The following is a 12,508-nucleotide window of genomic DNA, read 5'->3' as shown; positions in this document are numbered from 1 at the left end:
CATTTAAATCAATCAGGACAACCCTGTAAGATCCGTTTTCTGGAAAGCACACGTGACAGTGGTTCTCAAATTTGCCTGCCCATCAGAATTACCTGTAGGGTTTTTTCAAAAGTGCAGACTGCTCCCCAAAACACTTAAATCAGAATTTCTGGAGGTGGCATCCAAGTATGAGTATTTTTTAAAGTTCTCCGGGTGATTACAATGGACAAGTTTGAGAGACACATAAGGGATTAAGTGGATTCCTTAATGAAAATCAGGATACTATTAGAAAAACAGAAGGAGAAAAGTAAATGCTACAGTCAGTAATATATATTATAGGACTATCAGCTGTACCTCATGACAAACACATAAGAAATAAAGTCTTGAATACTTGAAGGAAACGTAAGGATAAATTGTCTGTTACTTTAAGGGTAAGCCTTCATCCCCACTGCTGTGTGTGTGTGTGTGTTCTTTTCATTGAGCTCTACATGCCAGCTCTCAAATTGCCAACTCCATATGTCCACCTGAATATCAAAAAGCTTTTCAAATTTAAATCAGAATTCTGGATCACTCTTCAATGCCCCAACCCCATACCTCCTCCCAGTACTACATCCTGATTAACAGCACCAATTGTTCAAGGGCACCTGGGTGGCTCAGTACGTTAAGTGGCTGACTCCATTTCAGCTCAGAATCTGAGTCTTGGGATCAGCCCTGCCTCAGGCTCCCGGCTCAGCAGTGTGCTTGAGATTCTCTCCCTTACTATTTTCCTCCTGCCCCCAACTCTCTAATAAACAAATCCTAAAAAACAAAGATCACAGCACCAGGTTTTCAAACAAAAAGTTATGGGTTTTGCTTTTAATCTTATTCCTCAGCAAAACCTGCAAAATATAATCCTAATTCAACATATCTAACCATCACATTATCGCTGTATTCAAATCTAAAATTTCTAGACTTCTTAGTGGCTCTCACATTTCAGCATTCATCAGAATCACCCAGCAGATCATATTACTGAGGACTGAAATTTTCACTTTTTAAAAAAGTATTTGAGAGCACAAGCAGGGGGAGCAGCAGAGGGAGAGGGAGAAGCAGGCTCTCTGCTGACCCCGGATGCTCTGAACTGAAGGCATCCTAACTGATTGAGCCACCCATGCCCTCGTGAAATTTTCACTTAATAAATTCTCAGGTAATGCTAAGGCTGCCGATCTGGAGATTAGACTTCAGGATCTATGACAACCCAGGATCTATGATCCACTAAGCAATCAGAGTAATGTTTAAGGTTAATGACGTCATATTATGCACATCCCTGCCTAAAACAATCCAAGAGTTCCCCAAAAAACAAGAACGGTCAAGCCAATGAACCTCCTTTTCACTTTCCCACCCATATGGGGCTTTCTGTTCCTCTAGCATTTCACACTCTTTCCTGCTTACAAAGTTACCCATATATTGTTCCCATTGTGAAAATAGCCTTTAAATCGGATACATTTTCCTGAGTAGCAATTAATGGAAGAAATCACTATTACCACATATTAAAGAGATTTTGTGGGATTTGGTTAACAGAGGCAGAGAGAAGGCATTAAGGATTAAAACCCCAAAATCAGCTTCGATTTTCCTAAAGGAAGGATTTTCATATAGATGATATACAGGCAGGTGCCGGTTAATCGAGGAAATGTACTCGATTTGTTGGAACCAAATGCAAAGTTATCACTTTTTTGGATACACATTGGTGCAAGATTTAAGAACCACCACCATTTTACCACTGGGAATACCATACGAGTGGTTTTATCCCGAAAGCTTTATCTTGCAGAAGTTAATCAACACCGCCTTTCTCAGTTGGCAGTAGTGTACATGTTCACCGGTACGCAGCATAGCCAAAGCCAGTTTCAGAAACAATCATCTCGGACAACCACAACATAACCTACACCCCATTAAGTTTTTCACCCATAACAAACTATTCCGCCGGCAAACTGAAAAAAAAAGAGACAGATATTTGAAGTTAACAAGCATATATTTAACGTACTGGAAGAGAAACCCAAGAACTAAAGTAGGAACACCTTCACAAAGTACGTGAACAGCTCCTTTCGGCGAGAACGTGGGTGGCTCTGAAAAGAGCCTTTGGAGTCAGGCGGCCGGCGACCCCGGCGGGCGCCGCGTCCCGGCAGGGACTCACTTGGAGCTGGTGTACTTGGTGACGGCCTTGGTGCCCTCGGACACGGCGTGCTTGGCCAGCTCGCCGGGCAGCAGCAGGCGCACGGCCGTCTGGATCTCCCGGGAGGTGATGGTGGAGCGCTTGTTGTAATGCGCCAGGCGGGAAGCCTCGCCGGCGATGCGCTCGAAGATGTCGTTGACGAACGAGTTCATGATGCCCATGGCCTTGGACGAGATGCCGGTGTCGGGGTGCACCTGCTTCAGCACCTTGTACACGTAGATGGAGTAGCTCTCCTTGCGGCTGCGCTTGCGCTTCTTGCCGTCCTTCTTCTGGGCTTTGGTGACCGCTTTCTTGGAGCCCTTCTTGGGCGCGGGAGCGGATTTCGCCGGCTCGGGCATGGCGGGAAGCACAAGCAAACGGCGGGCACACGGGAGAAGGGACGCCGCCACCACGGTCAGGCCCAGGCTACCGGAAGCGCCTCGGTACTTAAAGAGGCCGTAGGCAAATTAAGGTTCTGCTTACGCCGCGTCGTGATTCGCGAGTTTTCAGCGGCGCTCCAGCGAGGGGGACGAGATTATGTAAATGAACGGATGCTGGCTGAGCCACCCTATTGGTCGAACGGACAAAGCTCTGCTTTAGCCAATCGCAGTGCTCCGCAGACAATCCCGGTTCTGCCTATAAAAGGGTGAAGTGGCGGGCTTTACGGCGACTTTCTCGGTCGTCGAGCGGGAGGTGTTTGCAGTGAGCGTCGCTGTCATGTCAGGTCGTGGCAAGCAAGGAGGCAAGGCCCGCGCTAAGGCTAAGTCGCGCTCGTCCCGCGCCGGCCTGCAGTTCCCAGTGGGCCGGGTGCACCGGCTGCTGCGCAAGGGCAACTATGCCGAGCGGGTGGGGGCCGGCGCTCCCGTCTACATGGCGGCCGTGCTGGAGTATCTGACGGCCGAGATTCTGGAGCTGGCGGGCAACGCGGCCCGCGACAACAAGAAGACGCGCATCATCCCCCGCCACCTGCAGCTGGCCATCCGCAACGACGAGGAGCTCAACAAGCTGCTGGGCAAGGTCACCATCGCCCAGGGCGGCGTCCTGCCCAACATCCAGGCCGTGTTGCTCCCTAAGAAGACGGAGAGCCACCATAAGGCGAAGGGCAAGTGAGGCCGGCGTCCGGAAGCCCAGCCAGCCCTGGTCTCGAAGGGGACCCCTGTGAAATCAAAAGGCTCTTTTAAGAGCCACCCACTCTATCAAATAAAAGGAGTTGTATACAGGGTACAGTAGGCGGTCTTGCTCCGCTCCACCTCTGCCAGTAGTGTGCGGAGGCCCAAGGCGGGGGGGGGGGGGGGGGGGAGGGGAGAGGGGTTGGGGTTGTCCCTCAACCGTTCCTCGACCCCGAGCCTTGGGCGCTCGGCCATCTTGACCTGGTCTGGTGGGTCGTGGACCTTAGGACTTGGTGGCGCAGCTGGGGGGGCCCGGACCCCCAGGGCGCAGCCACGTTCGACTCTGTCCTAAGAACTGAGAAGGCGGTCCCCGACTCTTGCCTCGCGCGCAGCTCCCGGGTTCCCGAGGCCCGCGCCCCCGCCCCCACGCGCACGTGCACTCCCGGCCGGCAGGGCAGCGGGCAGTTTCCGGGAGTGAGTGGCGGGCCGGGTCCTCGGCTTAACTGAGCCGGCTTACTCCGGCAAGACTGGGTACTAGTCCCCGCGTAGGTTTCTCGAGGCGGGGCCTTGCGCTCGGCAGGCGGTGGGGTGTGATGGGACAACTTTCGGACCCGAAGAGCACCGACAGGCGGGAAAAAAGATCCGCCCGACCACCGACGGGGTTCCTAGAAGGTGACCGGGCGATGTGGGGGGGACGGGACGTAAAGGCAAGATTGAGGCTGAGTTGGGGAGACCGCGTGGGAAGGAAGGGGGGGTACCGTGTTCTAAAGGGGGCGAAGGGCTGAGGAGGAACATTCGGACACGGTGGCGATCAAAGATGACCCCCCCCTCCCCCGCCCGCGGAAAAGAAAGGAAAAACAAGCTAGGGAAGACCGTTGGCAACCTGGAGAGTAGAGAGCGAGGCGGGTGGGCGGGGCTAGGGGGATCCGCCCAGGCCAATCGGTGGCGCCGGGGAGGGTGACGTCGCGGCCAATGGACAGCCAGCGCGGGACTTTCAATTATTGCCCCGCCCAATCGGAGAGAGACGGTGCCTATAAAGACCGCTGCGGCGGGCCGGGGCCCCGTTACTCTCCCCGCCGCTTCGCCATGGCTCGTACGAAACAGACCGCCCGCAAGTCGACCGGCGGCAAGGCCCCGCGCAAGCAGCTGGCCACCAAGGCGGCCCGCAAGAGCGCGCCCGCCACGGGCGGCGTCAAGAAGCCGCACCGCTACCGGCCGGGCACGGTGGCCCTGCGCGAGATCCGGCGCTACCAGAAGTCCACCGAGCTGCTGATCCGCAAGCTGCCGTTCCAGCGGCTGGTGCGCGAGATCGCGCAGGACTTCAAGACGGATCTGCGCTTCCAGAGCTCGGCCGTCATGGCGCTGCAGGAGGCGAGCGAGGCCTACCTGGTGGGGCTCTTCGAGGACACCAACCTGTGCGCCATCCACGCCAAGCGCGTCACCATCATGCCCAAGGACATCCAGCTGGCGCGCCGCATCCGCGGGGAGCGGGCTTGAGTGAGCGCTCGGCTCGAGGTTCCATCCTATCCAAAGGCTCTTTTCAGAGCCACCCACGACGGCACTCGGAAGTAGCTGTGCCACTTCACCTCCGCCTCCTGCTCCGGGAGGGTGGGGCGGTAGGGCCGGGGGTCTCCCGACCGGTAGCGCGGAGACCGCGGGTCTGATCCCGGGCGCCGCGTCGGCGGCCAGGACGCCCTGCCAGGCGGCCGCGTGTGCGCGCGCAACTCGCCCTGCTCCCGGGGCCTTTTTCTGGGGCGTCTTGGAAGTTCCCCGCCGGGGCTCGGGGGTGCAAGCCGTCCGCGCAGGAGATGAAGGGCTTGCGGGCTCGCGAGCGGGCCGGGGCGGCGAGGAGTAGATAGGGGGCGCTCGGGACTAGGCGCCCGCGTCCCCCGCGCCCCCCGCGCCCCCGCCGGAAGTGACTCCGAGGAGATCGGGGCGGTGGGGAGACGGGCTCGCCTGATCCCTGTCGCGACAAGTTCGGGATTCCCCCCAGCTTTGCTTGCGCGTCGGGTATCTGTAATGGCTTCCCCGCCCCCCTTACTCCACCCAGTGTGTCCGGGGTCCCTCGTGCGCCTGAGGGACTTTGCCAGAGGCCTTACGCCCGCCCGTGCACACTCGCTCTCCCCAATCTTGGCGCGCCCCCCTCCCCCCCCCCCCCCACACACACACGCCCGCCCGCCTTCCTAATGCCAGTAGACCTTAGGGAAGGCAGCATGGGCAGCTCCAGGCCGGAATGGGCCAACTCCGGGGACAGGGGGTCCGGCTTCTGCGGCCCAGCATTCCGTTCGGGGAGTCCTGTGGGCTTCGTTAGAGCAGCAGCAGTGGGAAGGTGGACCAGGATGCAAAAGCCCCCTTCACCAAGGCACTGCCCCCGGGGAGCTCTATCGTCGAGTATCCTTTCCTGCTCACGTCCATAGGAGGAGACTTGTTCTTCCAGAACAAGTTCAGGATTCCTCAGCTTTAAATATACTTAATTCCCGCCTTTCTGGCCGGTAGCATGACCCCTGCTAATCTCTCCCTCTAAACCCAAATCGAGATGGAACCGGGGGTGGAGGGCAGGAATATGTCTGACCCAAGGCTATTTGGGTGAGCTGCTCTTCGTTGGTCCTCTCTCCGCATCAGTTCATAACAGTGAGACTCCCGTGTGTTCTGGGAACGTCGCTAAGAACTTCGCCTTGTGTCTGGATTCTCTCTCCACGCTCGGTTTGTCTGTTTTCTTCAGACAGGTGGGAACTCTCTTCAGGTATCTGAGGGGTTACCCAGAGAAAGGAGAGATGTGGGGATTCTGAGCTCAAGTTCTTGGAAGAGAATAAAGAGGTACAACATGGTACCCCTCAGGGAAATGAAGTTCCCCACTAAGGAAATAATGAGGGTGTGGGCCTTAGGGATGATTTCTTGTACCATTTGGCAAGTAGATTTGCAAGCCCTCTTGGTGAGGTGGGCCCAAGTCTTGCAGAACCCCCTCCACAGAGCTGAGGTGCAAAGGCTCTTTCGATCTTAGATGACACCTTTTTTTAAAAAAAGATTTTAGTTATATATACATGAGAGAGAGAGAGAGAGAGAGAGAGAGGCAGACATAGGCAGAGGGAGAAGTAGGCTCCCTGCAGGGAGCCCGACCTGGGACTCAATCCTGGGTCTCCAGGATCAGGCCCTGGGCTGAAGGTGGCCCTAAACAGCTGAACCACCCAGGCTGCCCATGACCCTTTTTAACCTTAGTCACTTACTTCACCTGGAATAGGCCAAGACTTAGGTTTTCTGTTTTGTCATAGTCCAGTGACAGGTTAAACATTCCAATAAGAATTCACAAGAAGAGGAAAGGTAGGAAACTTGGTTTCTAAAGCTCCTGTTGCCTCTTCTGAAATGTGTCAGAAAGCAGGAAATCAGTGTATTTTTTGGTAGGAACTGTGGCCCTTCCTCCAGGGTCACAGCAAGCTCCAGAGTATGGCCCCCCAGTTCCTATTCAGAACTGCTCTTTCCTGCTTAAACCCTCATTACAGAATAGATCCGTGGTCCTGGGTCTGTTCTCTGAATTAAGAAGTAGTAACTTTTGGCGGGGGCACCACCTTTGCACCCATCATCTCATCCATCTATGGCAAACCTTTCAGGGATGTAACAGGGCTTTCTGAGATACAATCTGAGGCTCTCAAGTGTGGCTGAACAGACCCTGGAAACTGATGTTGGTACAGGTGTCACTAACTAAATATCCTGTGTTTGCCCACATTATCACACTGCTTTCATTTACCAGTCTGAGCACCTCTAAAGGAAGTCTCCCTGTCTGAACCTCAAAGGGAAATTTATTGGCATTGTTGATACCCAGTCAGGAATAGAATAAAGTCTTCTGCTCCTGCTACTGTAAAAGTCTTCCCTCCCAACAGTCTTTCAAATCTTATTTGTTTAGGAGACTGACACAAACTGAGTACATCAATACGAGATAATTTAAAATGTAAGTTTTTGCATTTAATAATCTATAATGAAATCATTTTCTACTCTCAGATGAGAGTTAAAAGATAGGTAAGGACAAGGTAAATAAGTGCTCTTTCTGTAATAATTAGCTTCTACATGGCCAGCTGTCCTGCCGGAAAAGTTTACCTTGAGCCAGGGATTCTTAAGAAGTGAAAAATAGTCTCTGCTCAGATTTAAATCTGCCTCAGGGTAGTGGGTATGTGTGCATATGTAGAGGTAAATTACATGGTATGGCCCTGTTGACACCACTTTTGCTTTTTTTTTTTTTTTTTAAGATTTTATTTTCATTTATTCACAGACACAGAGAGAGAGGCAGAGAAACAGGCAGAGGGAGAAGCAGGCTCCTCACAGGGAGTCCAATGCTGGACTCCATCCTGGATCCCCTGGGATCAGGCCCTGAGCCGAAGGCAGATGCCCAACCACTGAGCCACCCAGGTGTCCTACTTTTGCTTCCTTGGAAGAGGACTTGGGCATCTGGGTTCACACCCTCCCCTGGTCATCCTTCTCCACATCCCTATCTCAACCTTCTCATATTCTCCTCCTCTTTCTCTGTGAGGCCCACCAATATTCCTGGTTTCATCCATGCTGGCCTCGGCTTTTTCTTCTTTGCAACTCAAAGAAGATCATGGATTCCCTGCTTGCCATATCTCTGCCTCCCTAAAAGTGCTCCAAATGGGTGTTTTCTGCTGAGCTCCCTGTCTTGAGTGTACACCAATATTTCTAACTCCCTTGTGGCCAGATCCTTATGGATAGGTAATAGGCACTTCAAACTCATCTTATATCTAAAAGTGCATCATCTTGCTTCCCAAAGCTACTTTCCCTCTTCCATACTCCCTATCTTGCTAAAAAATACCTTCATCCCCCAGTCTGTTCAGGGCAGAAGTACCTTCCTCTTGCCCTTTGTCCAAATTTCATGAGGCACCAAATGTTACCAAATCTCCTTTCTGATTTTCAATTCCATCACCCATTCTCTATCCATCCATGGTCCCTGCATTAACTGAGGCACCCATCCACTCTGATCTAGATGATTAAGTATTCGGGCTAGACTGTGCCTTGCCACTAAGCTTCCACTCTGTGTGAGAGCTACTTTTTTAAAAAGCACTGTTGTGAGCTTGTCATTCTCCTGTTTTAATTTTTTCCACTCCTTCCCATTCCCTTCTGTTTAAAGTCTACCTTCTTTTGCATGATAGTTCAGAGCAATGGAGGTTAATAGCCAGTAGGAACTCTGCAGTTAGAGAACTGAAATTTGATAGCCTTACCCAAATAACAAGTGTGTGACTTCAGCAGATAAATCTCTGTAGGCCTCACTTTTCTAATTTGTCAAATGGGGACAATAGCATCTTGCTAATAGTGTTTTGGGAAATATTAAAAGTGACAATTCCTGTAAGGAACCTAGCACAATGTCTGGTCCAGAATAAACAATCAGTTAACTTTAGCTACTCTATTAACAGTTATTAAATTTAAAAGATCCCAGTAAGAATATACATTAATACTATATACATTAATATACATCTAGTTCCCAGTATTTCCCAGAGCCTCCCCAGCTTTGACGCTCTGGAGCCAAACAAGTCAGTTCTGGCCGCACAGAATGTCTGTAGTTCCCAAATATACAATGTCTTCACACATTCTGTTTCTTCTATCTAGAATTTCTTTTCTCCTCTTTGTCATAGGCCCAAGAACCCATGCTCATTCTTTAAGATCCAGCCCTACGTAGCCCCCCTTTCCTCCTTCTTCATTTCTTTGGGCCTTCCTCCTTGCCTCTCCCTCGTCATAGACTTACACCCCTTCCTGTATTCTACCCTCAGCCTTAAGCCAGCAGCATTGTTTAGGGTGAAGATCATTTGTTTTCTCTCTTGTTCAGCCCTGTGGCATCAGCACCCAAGCAGTGCCAGGCCTGCCACAGGTAGTCAGGAAATGCTTCACAAGGGAGCTGCCCTTTGACTCTTATAGGAAAAAGTTGGAACAAGATGCCCTAGTTCTTGGGGTCCTTGCAGTTATAGATCAGGAGCAGGTCTGAACTGGACTTCTGCAAAGAACTTCCAAGATCCTTAGGGGGTGTCTTGGAACATGGGGGCAAGAAACTTCCCATGGGCAGGGTATCTGGTACACCTGTTTCTGGTGATAGTAACTGAGAAAAGAGTTCCCTGAGCTATATCCCCACCAACACCCTCAATCTGTTCCTGGATGCAGATGATCTGGGGAGGAATGTCTGTCTTTATATCCCCAAAGACCTCCGATTCAGCCCTGCTAATTGGATTTTTTTTGGGGATGTGATAGGGGGATGGAGGGGTGATCAGGAGCATACAGAGAAGTGGGAAGAAGAGGAGGGATGGCAGAGGAGAGAAGGGGGATAGAAAATGAAGTCCAGAGTCCTTGCTGCTACGAACTAGGGTTGAAGCCTGAGGCCCTTTGCTGATAGGGCCAGGGCTCCTGACCCCTAACCAGGAAAAGACTCTGAAGAGAAAAGACTGGGATCTCTATATCTTCACTTGTAAAGCAGGATCATAATTGCACTCACATTAGTAATGTCATGATGCTGAAAAAACACCACACAAGATGCTTGGAACAGAGCCTTACATGTGGTCATAAATCAGTATTATATTAATTACATTAATATCGAGGATAGAAATGTTAGTGACATTAATATGAATTGATGCAAGTCCAAGTTACAACCATGTCAGGTTACAATCATGACAGATAAAAATTGACGAATAATTTTAAATATACAACCAGCTTCTAGACTGTGTGGCTCAGGCAGTAATAATATCCAGGTCCAGGTTCCTAGATGGTTTATGGCTCATTTTCATGGCTCAACTCTCATCATTCAATTTCACAATAACCCTGGGAGGGAAGAAGGGCTTTAAAAAAAATTTTTTTTTAATTCTTATTGAATACTTGAAGAAACAAAACCTGATGAGTGCAACACACATGGGAATGTGGGTCGCCCAGCCAGAGAATAGCCTTGAGCTTGAGTCTTGTGTTTTGCTTTTCATTTTATATTAGACTAATAGCTTCAGAAGAAAGCAATATATGTAATAGTTACAGAGATACAGTATTACTGTATAGCTATAGTAGCTCTGATTTCTGTTGACTTCAAACTACATTACTACCTACTGCATATTCACCCTCATCTAAAAATCAAAACAAGTTGTACAAATGGATTCCCACCCCCCTTAGGAGATGCACCTTGATATTTTCAATCCTATTATACTCCATTAATAAGAGATACAGTTTCCTGTTTTCTAAATCCATTTTCTGCCTGCTACTGGTTTACAACCTGCAACTGAAAATCACTACAATTGAGAAAATTATGAAGAACACAGTAAAATCATCACTGAAATGAATAATTATTTTGTTTAGCAGGAATCCCAGCATCTCTTCATACCTAGAAGGACATCTATGAGTTTGCAGCATCTGTGGGAATCACTTCTTTGGGCTGAGGAACCATGCACCATAACGGATGGATGGCATGCTGTGGCAGGTGGCAGAGAAGGTTTGATGAGTTCTCCAGAAGTTCAGAGGGAAAGGTCACTTTTTTTTTTAAGATTTTATTTATTCATGAGAGTCAGAGAGACAGAGACACAGGCAGAAGGAGAAGCAGGCTCCCTGCAGGGAGCCCAATGAGGGACTTGATCCCAAGACCCCAGGACCACAACCCGAGCCAAAGGCACACACTCAAACTCTGAGCCACCTAGGTGCCTGGGGAAAGGTCACTTGTAACAGGGACTCAGGGAGCTCTTCATGTAGGCTGGAAGTACAATGAAAGTGCCTGGCTGAGGTAGGTAGACCAATCCAGACAGAGGAACCAGAGAAAGACAAGGAGAACTGTGTGTGGTGGCCGGTCCACAGGGTGGGCCAAGGTCAGGAATGAGAAATGACTTTTTGGTGGTGGGGACTTTGAGGTCAGCTTATTGGGGGGTCTTTTGGGGGGTCAGCATGTCAAAACTGGGGAGGGGTCCATTTTATTCTGTCAACAGTGTAGGGGGAAGGATTACAGAAGAGGAAGCAGAATATTTAACATAGAGATGCTCAGAAATATTAGTGCTCAGAAATATTAATGGGAGTATAGCTTAGGGGCACCTGGGTGGCTCAGTAGGTTAAACGTCTAACTCTTGACTTTGGCTCAGGTCATGACCTAAGGGTTGTGAGATGGAGCTCTAGGTCAGGCTCACACTTGGCATGGAGCCTTCTTAAGGTTCTCCCTCTCTCTCTGCCCCTCTCCCCCCAACTTGTACACATGTGCTCCCTCTCTCAAAAAATATAAAGAAATATTAGTAATTGGAGGAAGGCAAATTAAAGCAATAGGAGACATCACTTTACTCTGGATACTCTGGGAAATATTGGAAAGCTGAATAATGTGAAGGGTTATCCAAGATGGAGGGCTCAGATGATTGGCACCCTACTGGTGGGGTGTGGAACTAGGGCAGCCATTCTGAAGAGCAGCCTGGAACTTTGCCCAATTAAGGATACACATCTGTTTTTGGATATTTATTCAAAACCTCATACAGGTCTATCAGTGCGCATGACAAGGATGGTGGGACATAACATTAAAAATAATGTGGGCATTTGTCACTGGGAGAGTAGATGGAGAAAGTGTGGTGGATTCACTCCACGGAGGACTCTGCAGCAGAAAGGGTGGTGGATGAAAGGGACACATAACAAGGACAGACCTTAAAAACATAGTTCTGAGGGAAACGCGACAATAATCAGAATTCAATGTAAAACACGATTTACATAAATCAAAAATACATTAATATATTTTGTAATCATACATAGAAACAAGATACTTTAAGCATAATAGAATGGTTTTCTACATGGAATGAAGGAAAGTTCGGGAAATAAGGAAAAGAAAACAAGGCAAGGGAGGGAAGCGCCTTAAGCAGGTGGGTAACAGAATCAGAGAGGTATATAAAGAAGGTTACTCTGGATGAAGGTACAAGAGGAGTCAGAGGTGAACAGCGCCCAAGGCAGGAGGCCTAGTCACAGGCCACACGGACGTAGCAGATGACGGGTGCTGAGGATGAGAACAAGGAAACCAGACACAGCAATGGAGTAGAGGGAAAATTTTGACATTTTTGGACATAGAAGATTGCCTGAGCCTGGGTGGGGGAAGGAACAGATGAGGTTGTTGTGGCAAAAAGTAATCAAAGGTATCTTGGGACCTCCCTGCCTGAAGGACTAGAAGGATTGTGCCACCTTCACAGGAAAAGGCAGCCTGGAAGAAGGCGCTGCTGAAGGGGTCACTTCAAGCCACAGTGTCAGAGCTGTCCAT

General features: G+C 50.0%; 3 protein-coding genes across 3 annotated transcripts; 2 read left to right on the top strand and 1 right to left on the bottom strand.

Annotated features, from left to right (window-relative positions):
* Positions 1 to 2,051: 2,051 nt before the first annotated feature.
* On the bottom strand, positions 2,052 to 2,612 carry LOC129501249 (histone H2B type 2-E). Its single transcript, XM_055312190.1, has one exon. It carries the CDS (start codon positions 2,521 to 2,523, stop codon positions 2,143 to 2,145), a length of 381 nt encoding a protein of 126 aa, XP_055168165.1. The 5' UTR covers positions 2,524 to 2,612; the 3' UTR covers positions 2,052 to 2,142.
* Positions 2,613 to 2,838: 226 nt separating this feature from the next.
* Positions 2,839 to 3,388, top strand: LOC129501248 (histone H2A type 2-A). Its single transcript, XM_055312189.1, has one exon. It carries the CDS (start codon positions 2,882 to 2,884, stop codon positions 3,272 to 3,274), a length of 393 nt encoding a protein of 130 aa, XP_055168164.1. The 5' UTR covers positions 2,839 to 2,881; the 3' UTR covers positions 3,275 to 3,388.
* A 962-nt stretch (positions 3,389 to 4,350) lies between these two features.
* Positions 4,351 to 5,400, top strand: LOC129501491 (histone H3). The gene has a single exon (XM_055312657.1). It carries the CDS (start codon positions 4,360 to 4,362, stop codon positions 4,768 to 4,770), a length of 411 nt encoding a protein of 136 aa, XP_055168632.1. The 5' UTR covers positions 4,351 to 4,359; the 3' UTR covers positions 4,771 to 5,400.
* Positions 5,401 to 12,508: the final 7,108 nt, after the last annotated feature.

The sequence above is a fragment of the Nyctereutes procyonoides genome, unplaced genomic scaffold (assembly GCF_905146905.1).
Source record: "Nyctereutes procyonoides isolate TBG_1078 unplaced genomic scaffold, NYPRO_anot_genome, whole genome shotgun sequence".
Classification (NCBI taxonomy): domain Eukaryota; kingdom Metazoa; phylum Chordata; class Mammalia; order Carnivora; family Canidae; genus Nyctereutes; species Nyctereutes procyonoides.
This window is presented reverse-complemented; position numbering and strand designations above follow the sequence as displayed.